The 16,063-nt window shown below is 44.0% G+C and overlaps 1 protein-coding gene across 1 annotated transcript in view; it reads right to left on the bottom strand.

Annotated features, from left to right (window-relative positions):
* Positions 1-3,428: 3,428 nt before the first annotated feature.
* The window catches only part of nonC (serine/threonine-protein kinase Smg1), a 117,148-nt gene continuing 104,513 nt past the window's right edge, over positions 3,429-16,063 (bottom strand). Inside the window, exons 2-18 of the mRNA XM_073091622.1 lie at positions 15,165-15,373; positions 11,690-13,013; positions 11,051-11,284; positions 10,514-10,662; positions 9,737-9,861; positions 8,877-9,103; positions 8,432-8,559; positions 7,926-8,145; positions 7,493-7,591; positions 7,140-7,196; positions 6,869-6,967; positions 6,739-6,837; positions 6,219-6,707; positions 5,056-5,219; positions 4,373-4,461; positions 3,957-4,066; positions 3,429-3,579 (exon numbers count right to left, since the gene is read on the bottom strand). Coding sequence (XP_072947723.1) covers positions 3,502-3,579; positions 3,957-4,066; positions 4,373-4,461; positions 5,056-5,219; positions 6,219-6,707; positions 6,739-6,837; positions 6,869-6,967; positions 7,140-7,196; positions 7,493-7,591; positions 7,926-8,145; positions 8,432-8,559; positions 8,877-9,103; positions 9,737-9,861; positions 10,514-10,662; positions 11,051-11,284; positions 11,690-13,013; positions 15,165-15,373 — 3,900 coding nt within the window. The 3' untranslated portion in view covers positions 3,429-3,501. The remainder of the gene's footprint in view (positions 3,580-3,956; positions 4,067-4,372; positions 4,462-5,055; positions 5,220-6,218; positions 6,708-6,738; positions 6,838-6,868; positions 6,968-7,139; positions 7,197-7,492; positions 7,592-7,925; positions 8,146-8,431; positions 8,560-8,876; positions 9,104-9,736; positions 9,862-10,513; positions 10,663-11,050; positions 11,285-11,689; positions 13,014-15,164; positions 15,374-16,063) is intronic.

Here is a 16,063-nt window from a genome sequence, read left to right as displayed (position 1 = left end):
CTCCTCTATAGTTATGCAACGCTGGTACCTGAACTTGCTACGTTTTAATTGAAAAACGAATTACCTTGCATTTTTAACCAACTAAAATTATTCGGTTTTATAAAAAAGACTTTCCTCATTATTTCCTAACGCCCCATGAGAAGTATAACTACAATAAAATATACAATTCCAGCACACACTTCGTCTAGCTTCGACAAATGTACAAATTACATTTAGTCCATGAAATTTGAGTTGCAATTGACACAGGACGCAATTTTATTTTTTCGGGACTGCAACCGCTGCAACTTCATCCTGTAACTTTCGTGTAACGAATCTTAAAATTTCACTCATAATTTTTTCATAACGCGCCTAAAGAAGTATAACTTCAAAAATCAATCATAACTTTTTTCTAGTAGTTTTACAGAAAAATGACATTTGACTACATATTTTGATAGAGGAGTAAGGACACTGCATAACTGAAACACGGTATAGTCATACACCATTTAATGATAAAATACGAGTAAATATGAAGCGATACAAACATAACATCAGCAAATGCAGTCGTAAAATGGCAAAATAACATTGTATATGATGAAATACATAATGTAGTAATGATACAACACTCATAACAAATCATTAATAATATCTTTATCAAAGCCGAAATAAAAATATAAGGATATCTGATAAGTCATATATATCTAAGTAAAATATGAATTATTTTTAAGTGAATTGAAGTAAATTACTGTAGAGATGATCATATCTGAAAACAGATACTCCGTACTATTAAATAAATGATAAACGTACAACAGCCACGAACCTAATTATTGAAATACGTACGATAAGAACGCTGTTCATAAGTAATTACCACTAACGATGCCAACACCTGTTTTGACATAATGTCAGGGCCGGATTTAGAGGTCTAGAGGCCTTGGGGCAACAAAGGAGTGGAGGCCCCCTGGCCCCAAATTATTTTATTTATTTTATTTTATTTAATAAGTTTTTGTACACAAAAAAAAGATAACAATACAGAAGAGAAAGAAATGATGTACAAAGGATTGCTTATTCCAAAATGGAATTTCTTCCAGCAACCCTGGGACAGGAATGTGCATGCGAAAAGCAAAATACATTATTACATTATTTTCCGAATAAAATGAAAAAATTTTTCAGTTGAGTTTTTCAATAAATATTTTATTGTGAAACGCAGGTAGATTCTTCTAGTATTCATGTTTTTACAACGTACAATAGATAAAGGTAAAACAGCGAAAAAAAATATCAAAGGAAATGTTTTTTTTTTACTAGTGTTTACTAGTCGGTATTAAAAAAAAAACCGACGTCTCTATTGTGGGGGCCCCTCTTTTGTGGAGGCCCCGGAGCGGCCGCCCCGGTTGCCCTCCCTTAAATCCGGCCCTGCATAATGTAACTAAAAGTACACAACTACACGTTAATTGTTTTGGGGACGTTGGGTACATAAAGAGGTGGAGACATTACAGAGCTTTGACTGCCATCAAAGTTAAAAACTAAAGTCTTCATATAAATTTAACGTTTCGCCGCAACGACTGTAATACATTTTGTAACAAGTTACATTTTTAATTTAGTACTATATCTCTACTAACATCAAGATAAAGTAATCATAATCGCGTTACGTGACTTATGTGTACATAAAAATCGTTTATTTTAGACACCGAACGAATCACATGTAAGAAATCCCACATCGAATAATTTAATGGAGAACATCAAATGTAGACAGTTTTCTCAGAACACCGTAACATTTCAAAGAGTACGCCATAGATTTCGAACAGAGTATGTATAGTTGACCACAGATCTGTATCATATCAATACAAATACATATTCTTTTTACATAATAATGGTGCAAAGACACGGTGTGGGTAGTTAAAATTGTTTAGAATCCTCACGTTATTATTCCCACATATAATTGAACAAGCTTATCTCTATGGAACTACTTAATTTCTTGAATATATTTTTACTTTTCACAAATACTATAAAATTTGCGAGCGGTGCGCAATTTACGGACTAAAGGAAGGCTGTGTCATGTCGGTGGTACTCAGCAGTTACCGATTTTAAAACACTGAAATGACGAGGGTTTAGATTCAGAAATCATGATCATTTGACGAGATCATTATCATTTGACAGGTACACAGGGAGAAATTTTATCTAAAAATCGACTTGTGGGAGTGGGTTACATACATTTTGTCTTCAAGCTATTTTCGCCATAAAACAAGAAACATTTGCCGTCACAATCACACTACACTAACCCCTAAATATAAATGTCTAAATTTAAACTAATGCTACATTCGTTCGTGAAGTTAGCGCCTACATAATATATATTATTGTTATTATTAAATAAAAAGCTCATTTTCTGCTGTAATTTTAAAAAATAATACATCATTGCCTATTATAAATGGATATGTAAAGAATTCAGTTTGCAAAGATAAATAAATTCTATGTTATAGAATTTTCTACATTTATATTTTTCGTATAGCTGAATTTAAATAAACTGTTGAATATGCTGAGAATTGTAGACGAAATTACTAATAATCTTCAGGTTTTGTTTCGACTGTCGAAATAGGTAAATGTATGAAAATAACAGTACATTACATAGGTACAGCACTGAGGTACGACGATGCATATTTTGAAATATTCTGAATTCTTATATTTATTCAACCTGCTACATTTTTGTTACAAGATTTTGAAAGATTTTAACAAAAAAAAATTATCTTCTCGTCTACATCGATCACAGCATTTTCATAAAGAAAACTTAAATATCGAGAGCCTGACATTATGTGCGAATTTTATCGAATCAATAACTTGTCAATTTAAATATTGCGTGAATACATAGAAAATGAGCGAGCGCTACATAATAGGAGTATATTACTAATTTTATAATAATGAATAATATTGTTAGATTATATGATTTTCCCTTGTCGATGATGTGATGCGTATAACGATGCCGTCGCATCGAGAGCGTTCGGGAACCTAATGTTAGTAATGCATTTAACTTTCGTCAGAAGCACACCGATAGTTTCAAGCCGGTACATTTATTATACGATACAATTACATTCGACGCAGCTGGGAGCGCGTCCGGTCGAGTATGCACGAGGCGAGGGTTTTTTATTTTGTATTTTTCTCATTTTTTTTGTCTCGCCGGTCGACTTCTACACCTACGATACGAGCCACGTGGTCGGGCCGGCCGCCGGGTCGGGGCGGCGCGGCTCCGACGGAACTTAAAGCTAAACTCGGCCGCCGCCGGCTGCTCGCGGGCGCTGCGGCGGCTGGCGTCGCGCGCGACCCGCGAACGGAAACTTACACATACAGCGCTCCGGAAACCGGACGCGCTGCCGCGGCGGCGGCCTCCCTGTCCCCCGGGGCTTCGGGCCGGGGGCGGCGTCGCGGCGCGCGGGCCGGGCGGCGCGGGCGCGGCGGGCCGGGGCCGGGCCGGGGCGGGGCCGGGCGGGGCCGGGCCGGGGCGGGGGCTGCCGGGGCGGGGCGGGCGGCGCCGCGCCTTCACACCCAGGCCATCCAGCCCTCGTACATCATGCACAGATTGTCCGCGCTCGTCGCCTCTGCTATGATCTGCTCCACCTGCGACAGATCGTTCCGGTGAGAGTGCAGTCCCGCTGACATAGGGTATTTTTTTTTATAATATAGGAGTAGCAGATGAGTGTGCGGTCCACCTGATGGTAAGAGGCTCCTGCCGCTCATGGACATCTGTAATCGACCCCAGATAGGATTAGATATACCTATCTGAGGTCGGCCACCGATGCGCCACTACCCCTGAGGACTAAGCTGGAACGCCTCGGAAAAGTATGTCTCCCTTCCCACACCCTTCCCAAAACGGAACACAGCAGCGCCTGACACTGCTGTTACGAGGCAGAAATAGATGTGGCGGTGGTACCGCCGGAGTGGAACCACAAAGGGTTCTACCAGCTCCAAGCCAGGGCAGCTAGCAAGAGGGGTACCTGCTCGGCGGGCAGCGGGCGGCCCTCCAGCTTGAGCCGCACGCGCTTCCACACGCCCGCGCCCTGCCGCGCGCCGCCCGCGCCGCCGCTCGCACCGCCACTCGCGCCGGCTGACAACAACGTATTATACATTAAACAATTTAACTAACTAACTAGCTTTATATAGTCTCTTATTAATGTATACACAACATTATAGTATTTGAATAGTATTTAGTTGATTTGCCATTTTTAAATAAATAAACAATAATTATAATATAATATGTATGGTTTGAGTATTAAATAAGCAAATGAGCTATTGGAAAATTAATAAAATAATAAAGGGAAATAACATTTTATATAGCGCGAAATACTTGTAAATTAGACCAAATGAATCAGTGGTGAACAATATAAATTAAATTGTACAATATATGACATACAGTGTTTTCCACTGGTGGGCTTGGCGCTTGTCACAGCGGCCTGTCTTGTCAATTTGCGGGTACTCGTTTCCGACCACTTGTTTGGTAAACTGAAAAATATTGCAATAAATTGTTGAAAACAAGTTAAAATCACTATAATCAATAAATATAAAATCACATTAAAACAAGTTACAATCAAAATACATATGTATAATTTATGTAAAAAATTAAACACTAAACATTTCAAAAAACATTCTGACTTTCAATGATTACATACAGTATTCTACGTTACACTATTTTTTTATTGTAACAAATAATAACAAAGCTAAGATATTTTAAATGATTTCATATATATTTTTTTAAATTAGAATTGAAAATCTTAGTATCTAGACAACGTGTTATCACAACAATCTGTACGGCTCTACTTAATAAGCTAAAGGCCTGGTCAAATAGAACGCGTACTTTAGCGCCGCGTACGGCGCAATTTTAGCCGCGTTCTAGCGTCGCGTTGTGTTGTACTGAATTAGTAGAGAGCGGTCACACAGAGCGCGTACACGTATGGCGTACGGTATTCTAGTACGGCACTCGGCGTTCTCGTCGCCGGGCGTGGTAATTTTTTACAGATTTGCGTTCTAGCGCCGGGCGTATTTTTGCAAAATATTTATAAAGATCTGGGCATACTTGGCATAATCAAATAAACTAACTCGAGCAGCATCTGCAGCAGCGCGGGCAGCTCCTGCAGCAGCAGGTCGGCGGCGCGCACGGCGGCCGCCACGCCCGCCTCGGAGCCCGGCTCCGCTGTCACCGCCGCTAGCTGCTCACTTGCTGCCTGCCAGCGGTTCGAGAACTCTTGCGCTGGGTTGTTGCCCTGAGAGTTGATAATAATTGGATTGAACATTACATTTATTGCTTCTTTTGAATGTTTTTATGGAGTATGGTGTTGTAGTGTGGGAATGTTTGTTATATTTTAATTTTTGGGATCTTTGAATAGGTATATTCGATGACTCGCTTGGCGAAGAGCTGACCTCTATGCTATACACACAAGATTTCAGGTTCGATCTCCGACTACAAATATTTAAATCTTGAATTTAGTTCTAGGCAGCTTATGTGTTCGTCCTTGTTTGAGTCCATGGCACCCACGACAGAGGGATTCTTGTGTGGGGCTGAGAGGGGGATCGTAATATGAACAGTATAAATATTATTTTTAGTTTGAACGCTTTCGTTACATTTGAGACTAACGATAAAGTAGATGTGCTACGTACCTGTAGGCCAATATGTATGAGTTGAAATTAGGAGTACTTAGTTGAATTTAAATTAAAGATGTTGAATTTTGATCACATTTATTTAGCCACCCAAGACACAGGTATTTGTTTCGGGGGCGGGGAGCAGACTAGTAATACAACGTTCCCACGAACCAAGCGAATACGATCGCCATTGCTTGCCATGCACATTGCACTTGATTCGTAGAATCTTTTGTGTCCCTACATACCTGATGGAAAGTAGTTAACGTCGCCTATGAAAATTTGCAACACCAGAGGAGTCGTCGACGCATCGCCGGCTTTGAAGAATAGATTTTATTGTACCTTTTTAGAAGAGCTCCATGTCGTAGCGCTCCGGGAATACCTCAGGAGACAAGAAAGTTCATTCCACATCTTGCATGTTCGTGGCAAGAACGTCTGCGCAAACCGAATCGTGGAGGATCGCTACGAGTCCAGTTGGTGTGGATGGAACTTCATCCTTCAGCGAGTGGTGCGATGGAGGAATGGTAACTCGTTTGATGAATAAGTTTCTATCAGGGCGCGTTCGCGGGGCGGCCAGGCGCGCGGCCGCCCCGCGCTGTGTACAGGGGGAGGGGGGGGACACTGACGTCGTTGACGGCGTGCAGCGCCAGCAGCGGCGCGCGCAGGTCCGCGAGCGCGGCGTGGCGGGCGGCGCGCGGGGCGGCCAGGCGCGCGGCCGCCCCGCGCTGTGTACAGGGGGAGGGGGGGGACACTGACGTCGTTGACGGCGTGCAGCGCCAGCAGCGGCGCGCGCAGGTCCGCGAGCGCGGCGTGGCGGGCGGCGCGCGGGGCGGCCAGGCGCGCGGCCGCCCCGCGCTGTGTACAGGGGGAGGGGGGGGACACTGACGTCGTTGACGGCGTGCAGCGCCAGCAGCGGCGCGCGCAGGTCCGCGAGCGCGGCGTGGCGGGCGGCGCGCGGGGCGGCCAGGCGCGCGGCCGCCCCGCGCTGTGTACAGGGGGAGGGGGGGGACACTGACGTCGTTGACGGCGTGCAGCGCCAGCAGCGGCGCGCGCAGGTCCGCGAGCGCGGCGTGGCGGGCGGCGCGCGGGGCGGCCAGGCGCGCGGCCGCCCCGCGCTGTGTACAGGGGGAGGGGGGGGACACTGACGTCGTTGACGGCGTGCAGCGCCAGCAGCGGCGCGCGCAGGTCCGCGAGCGCGGCGTGGCGGGCGGCGCGCGGGGCGGCCAGGCGCGCGGCCGCCCCGCGCTGTGTACAGGGGGAGGGGGGGGACACTGACGTCGTTGACGGCGTGCAGCGCCAGCAGCGGCGCGCGCAGGTCCGCGAGCGCGGCGTGGCGGGCGGCGCGCGGGGCGGCCAGGCGCGCGGCCGCCCCGCGCTGTGTACAGGGGGAGGGGGGGGACACTGACGTCGTTGACGGCGTGCAGCGCCAGCAGCGGCGCGCGCAGGTCCGCGAGCGCGGCGTGGCGGGCGGCGCGCGGGGCGGCCAGGCGCGCGGCCGCCGCCCGCAGCGCCGCCGCCGCGCCCGCCCGCGCCGCCCGCGCGCCGCTCGCCGCGGTGCTCGCCGCGCCCGCCGCGTCGCGCACCAACGCCGATACTGCTCCCACCTGTAATACCATGCGAAATTGTTGACTTAGTTACTAGACAATCTTCCTTACTAACTAAAATAAAAAGTAAGTACGTAAGATATCTAAAAACATTTTTTTTCCTTTGTATATCAACTGTTATTATTTCCATGTTTTCCATCTTGGATTTCTTCAATTATATACACATAAAAAAATGTTATTCATTTATTAAATCATAAAGGAAACCTTCATAAAACCTACAAGATTGAGATTTCTTTAAAAAAGTATTCAGAAATCTATAAAATCCACCATTAAAATTACTGTTAAATTAAAATTACCCATTGGGCGTCGATGCTTCCTTCAGGGTGTAACATTTCCATGAGTGACTCTTCTACCGGGGACACTTCCAGTGAATACTTTTGGGACAGCGTACATGCCTGTAACATATATAAATATATTTTTAATTCACATAAGCTTGTTATTCTTCATTTTATAATAATCATTTTAAAATAGGTTATTAGGCATTATAGCTAAAATAAGTAATAATGTATTTTTTGTTTACAAATTATTGCTCCGAATATACAAATGAGTCGCGTCGCTATAACAAATTGTAGATACTATAACATCGTAGAAGACATCGCGGGTCCCCCCCGACGTGCTTCGCTGCTTTCGCCCACGGGTACATAGCTGAGTCAGTGTGCCCTTACGTTACCGAGTATATGCTAAGTAAACCTGCGCGCCACAACTTCAGAGCGGATTATACGTGCGTACCTTCTCCCAGTGCGCGAGCGCGGTGCGCACGGTGCGCGGCGCGCGCGCGGCGCGGGCGGCGTGCGGCGGCGTGCGCGCGGCGGCGGTGCGCGCGTGCGCGGCGAGCGCGGCGGCGGCGGCGGCCAGCGCGCGCGCCCGCGCCGCCCGCGCGCCCCACGCGCCCTCCAGCTGCCGCAGCGTGCCGCGCAGCGCCGGGTTCGCGCCCGCGCCCCACTTCACTCTACACGCAACACACACGCGATCATATTAATATTTCTTAAAAAATATGTAAGAGTAAATAAAACATCGGCAACAATGTTAACTACTTAATCACATTTTTAGTATTCTATATGAATTTTCAGAACACAAGTATTAAATGATTGTACTGTGTAAAAAATAGTAATTTATTCCTTAAATGGTGTAATTTTTAAATTAATATTAACCCCATTGTATTACTTTAACCGTTACTTAAACATTTAATTATCAAATAACGTTAAAAGCGAAACACAATAATAATGCTATTTTACCTCTGATGTGCAGAGTTAAGGAAAGTCTGTGCCTTGGTTGTAGCAGCGGAGAGGCGTTCTACAGCCGCTTTCAATTCTTTCGATCGTCGTGCCAGTGCTGGACTGGGGTCCTGGTTACTATTTAATACCTGAAAAGTATTTTTTGAAAATCTTGTAAGTATTTCATAATTTTACTTTCATAAATTATTGTCATTTTATTTACTGTTACGTTGTTTATAAAACATATAGTATAATAGTCAAGATAATTTAATTGGTTGCAATGGAGTTAGTCAATGAAAAATAAATTTGGGCTTTACATACTTTTAACAAAATAATTAGAGATGTCGAATAGGTAAGGTTTGTACTTTTATAAATTTTGTCACTTTAGCTAGTAAAAAATGAAATTTTATAATATAATTTTAATGATCCGTTATGTCAGTGCGGTCCAAGCGCAGGCACATATTACCTCAGCGTGCAGCTGCGCGTGCGCGGCGTGCCGGAGCCTGGCGGCGCGCGCGGCGGCGCGGGCGCGGTCGGCGTGGCGCGCGGCGGCGGCGGCGCGGTGCGCGCGAGCCGCGGCGGCCTGTGCGGCGCCCGCCAGCGCGCTAGCCCGCGCCGCCGCGCGCGCGCCCGGCGCCGCCAGCGACAGCGCCTTCTCGCACAGGGACTCCAACGAAACGCTCCACGATGCACCTGTAATGTGTCGCGTCGTTCGATAAACAAACCAATAAAATGTGAAGCGAAAATAATGCAATTAAACATGAGATTTACTCCACGCCAACCTGCTAGTCAGTTTCGAATATAGAAACGTGTCGCGTCGCAATAGCACATTGTAGATATTAGCAGGACGAAGACGGCGCGAGACCCACCGGCACGCGTCTTTGCCCGCTTTCGCCCACGGGTACATAGCTGCGTTAGTGTGCTGTTACGTTACGGAGTATATGCAAACTCAACCTACACGCAACAATTTCAGGGCGGACTAACAGTTTGACGCGGATTATATTTCATTGAATCACATTTTATTTAAATAAAATAACGTTAACGCACAGACTTAAACGTCTACGCGAAGCATATCACATAAAAATTTTGATTGATTTTCTGAAAGAAACAAAAAAAAAACACTTAACCAATTTACTATTAGATCCTTAAAAACAATTAACCAGTGACACGAAGCCAAGAATAAATTAACAATATAATATAAATACACAGTTAAAGACAATATAACTCAGCACACAGTGTTACAATTAAAACAACTCGGGAGACACTTGACCGACGTCAAGCAAGACACATTTAACGACAATGTCGTGTAGTGGTGTGTGTGTTTACCGATCTCCTTCTGCTCGACCTCGGCGTGCAGGTCGATGCGCGCGTGCAGCAGCAGGCACAGCGCGCGCGCCAGCGCCGCCGACTGCACGCCCAGCACGCAGCGCGACACGTACTCCGCCGTGAACCTGGACGGTGTGGTACACACTCGATAACCCGCATTCGATATCAAAGTTTTTTTTTCACATGGAGCGTTTCCCGAAATTGTGAATGTAAATGTGTTTTACTATAAAATTTACATAAGGAAAAAAATGTTAGCGTGTAATAAATTAATGATGATGCTCCGTTTTGGAGTGAAACACGTGTTGGTGGTGGTATGTATGGTGCACGCATCCTTTGACGGAGGGAGGGTGGTACATACTGCATGGTTTAAGATATATACCATCATACGTACATATTTGTAGCGGATTATTGCGAAGTAGTTTTAATCTTAACTTAATAATAAATTAACGTTTGGATAAGTAATTTTAAAACTACTGACGGAAATTTTTATTCATTTTTACATTAATAAGTAAATTATATACAGTAAATTTTCTTGTCATTAATTTCAATATTGTTAATTTGTTTGTACTTCAACTATAATCAGTACTATTGCTTATTTCAGAAGCAGAGTGATTATTTCTGCTGTGTTCTCTATCATTGATTTCTTATTTAATCTTCAACATTACACTACACGTAACATTCCCATCCTTGCCGGAGTTCATACAAGCGGCAGTAACCGTTCACCAATCTGACTTTACGTGTGTATGTTACTGTGTGTTACACAGGTGTGTGCTGTACCTGCGCACGGGCTTGCAGAGCGCGGCGTCGTCGAGCGGCGCGGACAGCGGCGCGCACTGCGCCAGCGCCTCGGCCACGGTCTGCACGCGCCGCACCAGGAAGATGTCCTCCAGCACCGCGCGCAGCACCGGGCTCGCCATCGCCGCCGCCTAGGACATCACCGTCAACATCGACGTTATTATCAACAGAATCACCATTATCATCAACGACAAATACTTAGTCTTCGCCACCATTGTTATCACCAATAATTTTATCTGTGTTCATCATAATTATCATCACCATTGTTAAAAATAACTTTATAGTCATTATTAGCATTATCATCAACAAAAACAATTTCTTCCTCATCAACGTCGTCATCTACGCGACAATTTATATTTTTCTTGGAATCTAAATTCATCGTAATGACAGCATTAAATACATCTTCGTCATATTGGAATAAAAATAACATTAAAATTACATATTTATTGTATTACTCTTTTAAACTAATAAAGAAAGACATAGCCCGTCAAACTATGTCAATATTGCAACGGGACTGACCGACATGCGCATAGCGTCGCTGATGTGGTCTATCTTCCGCCAGGCGGGCGGCACGGGCGCAGCGAGGTGGTCGGCCAGCTCGCGCGCGCGCAGCTCCACGGCGGCGAACAGGCCGTTGAAGCCCATCAGCAGCATGCGGCCCGCGCGCTCGCCCTCGCCCTCGCGCGCCGACAGCAGCGCCTCGTAGCGCGCGCGCAGCTCCGCCGCCAGCACCTGCGACCCGCTCGCCGGCGACTGGCGAAGAGTGGAAGACGGAAGTTTAAATACTGTTCGAGACTACACACACTTGTACCAATAGGATTATGCATTTCCAACAGGATTATTAAACTAGACAGGATAGAAGTTCCGAATAAGACATTCGAAATTAATCATCAGGGTTTTTCTGCAAGCATCTGAACTCCAAGTTGACATTCTTCTTCAGTCTTATGTTTTAGAGTTTGTAGAAGCAGAAACAATGAAAAATTTAATTCTCATTAGCATGCGGAATACAAGAATTAAGAAGTTTTCAATGTGTACTGTTTTGCGATTCTTTCACACTTTAACTCTATGTTAACCATCATAACTTTCAGAATCTTAACCCTTAGATAATTTTCATGTTTTCAAATAATACCAAATTTTCAAAATAAAACTGCAATTTACCTCCATATCCATGAGCAAATATCTAAAGTGCATTTCTAATTGTGCCAGTAAGTCATTCAGTGGCACCGGTGAGTTCATTATAACTGCGTTCAGCTCGTTGATCATCATCAGGGCAGACGGCTCTTCGGAGTGCAGTTTCTTCAGCGCCTCTGGTAGGATTATAGCGCTAAAGTTATAGTTCAGTTGCACTAGATCAGCCAGAAGGAGATTCGAGATTCTTACGCATTCCACTGACATCGGTATTGAATCGTCTCCGGCAGACTGTAAAGGTAATAACGACAACAGCTCCACCGCTTGTATGGACAGAGCGCTCATGTCGTCCAGGAACCATTCCCCTTCCATCGAAGTGAGGTCGACGAGGCAGTCTCCGGCGCTCTGAGCTCCCGTCTCCAACATGAGGAATCTCCTGTTTAAGTTGCACAGCATACCAATGACTACGATTTCCAAAACATTTGCCGCGTTCTCATCGTTCCTTAACCAGTTATTTATGTTAGCTTTTGCCTCTCTGTATGCCTCCTGGGCAATGACCAACGCCTCGGGTCCACCCTCCAACTGCAGTCTTTCCAAACATTTGTTCAGATGCACTGTGGCTTCAGAATTAATCTGCTGCAATCTATAGTTGTAAGCAATGATCTGCTGAGCGTCCATATTGTTGGACTCTGCATTGACGAGTGCAGTAACTTGATTAGACACCTCGCGGCATACTTCTGGCGATTTGCTCTCGAGCGCCGCGGCGAGGTATTTGCGGAACGTCACTATACGATGGTACTCTGTTTGACTTTGCGGGTAATATTGAGATACCGCAACGTATTGAGACAAAAGTTCCAAGCAAGATCTAACAAGCATGTTAGTTTGTTGCATGCTCTGATTTAGTTCTACTTCAGCCTGCTCGCACTGCGATATCATGGAGCTTTGTCCAGCGTTTATCAAGAAATCCTTGATATGTTCAAATATTGGTTTTTCATCATCTTCTGAGGGTCCGGAGAACTCTTGGACCCATGCCATCAGTTGAGGCCCGTTTAAAACTTCGCTTGTTGTGGCGAAGCTTTCTATTTGAGTGTCAAAGTCATTGAGAATCTTTATAAGGGCTTTCATGGAATCTTCCACAGCATTCTTGGCTTGCTTATACGATGTATATTTCTGTGAGATTGCGTACAGAGGATGGTTACTGAAATTCGTTCCGTACGCTTCAATCTCTTTGATTAACGCCATCTGTTGGTGGCAGATTTGTAGTTTGGATTCAAGTGATTTTAGTTCTTCGTTTTCTTTGAGCCAATTCTCGGCGCACTGCTTCACTTCCGGCAATATTGCCAAAAGTTGATCTCTGTAACAAAAGAATATTTCATGTAGGTAACATTTTTAAAGTTATTATTACATTATTAATCATACAACCGATGAGCATTTAATTTATCATACCAGGTGTACATTGCAAATTACGAAATTTAATTACTGTTCGTGGCTGACCGTTTTCACATCGAGCAGAGATTTAATTTCTGTCTGACAGATTAAAAATTAATATTTCGTGACATTTCAGCCATGGCGCACTCATGAATAAAATATTTGGCAGCACTATATTTGTTTTTGACAAGCGGCTCGCTTGTTGATTTTCAGCGAAATGATAAATTGGAGTGCCTCCGCTGCGTGATTTTGTAAAGCGGAACGAATTTCATGATGTTTTCGCGTTTTAGTTGCCTGTTTGAAATTGTAAGCGAATACTAACAACGGCGTTTATTGTTTGCCTACAAATTCAATTATACTGTTATTCAGTTTTTTGTTTTTGTTTTTTTTTTTATATAATGTAGGAGTAGCAGACGAGCATGCAGTCCACCTGATGGTAAGTGGCTACTGCCGCTCATGGACATCTGTAATCAACCCCAGATAGAATTAGATATTCCTACCTGAGGTCGGCCATGATGATGTTGGCCTGAGATGCGCTGCTACCCCTGGAGGACTAAGCTGGAATGCCTCGGAAAAGTCTGTCTCCCTTACCACACCCTTCAAACCGGAACACAGCAGCGCCTAACAGTGCTGTTATTAGGTAGAAATAGGTGTGGCGGTGGTGCCGCCGGAGTCGAACCACAAAGGGTTCTACCACCTTGAGAGTTGTTGTTGACATGTTATCTTTTTGTTTGATTACCGGTTGAATTTCAGTTTATCTGTGGTATAAAATTACATACGACTTAAATCAACTAACTTTAGAAGTTTATTTAAATAATCTATAATCTATATATATAAAAATCAATTGCTGTTCGTTAGTCTCGCTAAAACTCGAGAACGGCTAGACCGATTTGGCTAATTTTAGATTAGAATAATTTGTGGAAGTCCTGGGAAGGTTTAAAAGGTGAGTAAATATGAAATATATTTCATAAATACATTCTGAGGTGGTACAGATTTTGCCAGGTCAGCTAGTTTCATATAAATAAACGACGTTTAGTACTATATAGGAATTTGTCATAATTATTCTAGACAATACTAAAATTATGTAAGGCTATTCATTTTTGTAATTCTAAATATTATTTACATGCAATGATTGAAGTAACGCTTGATTATATCGATGTATATTTTAAGGTATATCTTATTTCGCAAAGCATATAAATTCCTTACATATTCATAGCCGAAATATCAAAAAGCAAACAGATATCGTGTACCAGCGTATCAGGATTTGTACACGACATTTATCTTGTAAAGCGCGCTCACGGACGAGTGGAGCGCGTGTTGGCAAACACTCAACACGTATTTATTGTCCCCCAAACTTTGCGAGGGAATATAACAGATAAATAATACGTGAACACCACAGAAGGCGTTATCTGGAGAACAATGTACTACAGAGGTACTGTTATGTTACATTTTTGTGAACCAAATGTTTCTTTATTACCTTATATATTTTCATGACCCATGTCATTCTTTGTATAATGCTTTATCTTGAAAAAAAACTGACTTTAAATCGGTTCAGTAGTTTAGAAGATTTGGCGTATGAACTTGCCTGGAAAGATACGTGTTACTTTGATACTCAGCACACAACTTAGCTAGCTAGCTATACTTTGTGTCTTATGTAAATATTAACCAATCTACAAAGTTAGGCAATGTTACACGCGGTCGGGAGTAGATGAATAACTGTTTGTGGCTAAATTTCATGCATGCGAGCCAAGTAAGTTTCACCTTAGATCACCGGCGGGCACCGCTAAGTCGTAATTTACTCTAAAAAATCAAACATAGAATTTTTGGGTAAAGACCCGTCTCCAGCGGTAGGATTTAACACCGACCTGAGGAGCCGATGAGGCGTATAGTCCATGTAAAACTGCTAGTCCGTTCTGAATATAGAAATGAATCGCGTTGCCATAGCAAATTGTATGACTACACCTGCTCGGAACAACTTCAGAGTGGACTAGCAGTATGGCGATAAGTATACCAAGCTACCTTCAGCCTTCATCCAAGAGTACACGCACCTCTACATACAAATCATACGAATACATACGTGTTCTCAGCGGCGGCGTGCTTAAGCTCCTTGACGCGCACGGCGAGCATCGCGCGCGCCGCCCACAGCTGGCGGCCGCCGCGCCGCCGCCGTGCGCCGCCCCACTCCACCAGCGGGTCGTACACGAACGCCTCCAGCAGCGTCAGCAGCGTCTCGCGGCCCCGGCGCATCGTGCGGATCACGTGCTCGCACGCCAGGCGGAATATACCCTGGAACATACAATAACATTTACATTTATATTCAAAAAAATTTTATTTTCAAGCATTTTCTAATTCTTCTCAGAAAATCCTTTCATCGAGATGCTTAAAAATAATTAGTCCGCCATCTTGGGGCATCTGTCTCTCTGGGCCGAGCGCCATATTGAATTTTGAATGACGTAGTTATGTTAATCAAATATTGTTATCCAAACTAAATGTGTATGCGAACTTTTGCTCTGTTGCGATTAACGGGTTTAAAATTCAGTTGCTGAATTTGATCCGCATATTCAGACGCCCTAACAAAGCAAGTTAAATAAAAGCTTGAAGAACAGCTTCACCTTTCTGTAGTATTAGTCGAGAGATCAATGAAAATAGCCATTGGGATCTTTACATGCGTAGGTGAATCAAGCGAGTGGAACTAGACAGAAGAGTAGAGCGACTTTGATATTTTGTATAAATATGGGTAAAGCCACATGTCAAAGCTAGTATTTCTAAAGTCACATAATACATTATTCAGGTCAGAGAATCCACAGAATAGAAAAAAAGAAAAAGTCCGCAGCCGCAAATATTACTTCCGCCGGATATTAATGTAGAATTTGGGAAACTGGGACGCGTTAATGTCAGCTCTATTCTCTACGGTGCTTCAGTTAAATTAGAGGATTTGACTTTCCTTTTTATAAATTCCTCTCATCATTGTATATA

This window comes from Epargyreus clarus, unplaced genomic scaffold (genome assembly GCF_041222505.1).
Source record: "Epargyreus clarus isolate Ecla_fem2 unplaced genomic scaffold, WU_Ecla_fem_2.2 ptg000034l, whole genome shotgun sequence".
Taxonomy (NCBI): domain Eukaryota; kingdom Metazoa; phylum Arthropoda; class Insecta; order Lepidoptera; family Hesperiidae; genus Epargyreus; species Epargyreus clarus.
Note: the sequence above shows the minus strand (reverse complement) of the source record. Positions and strands in the feature narration are given on the sequence as shown.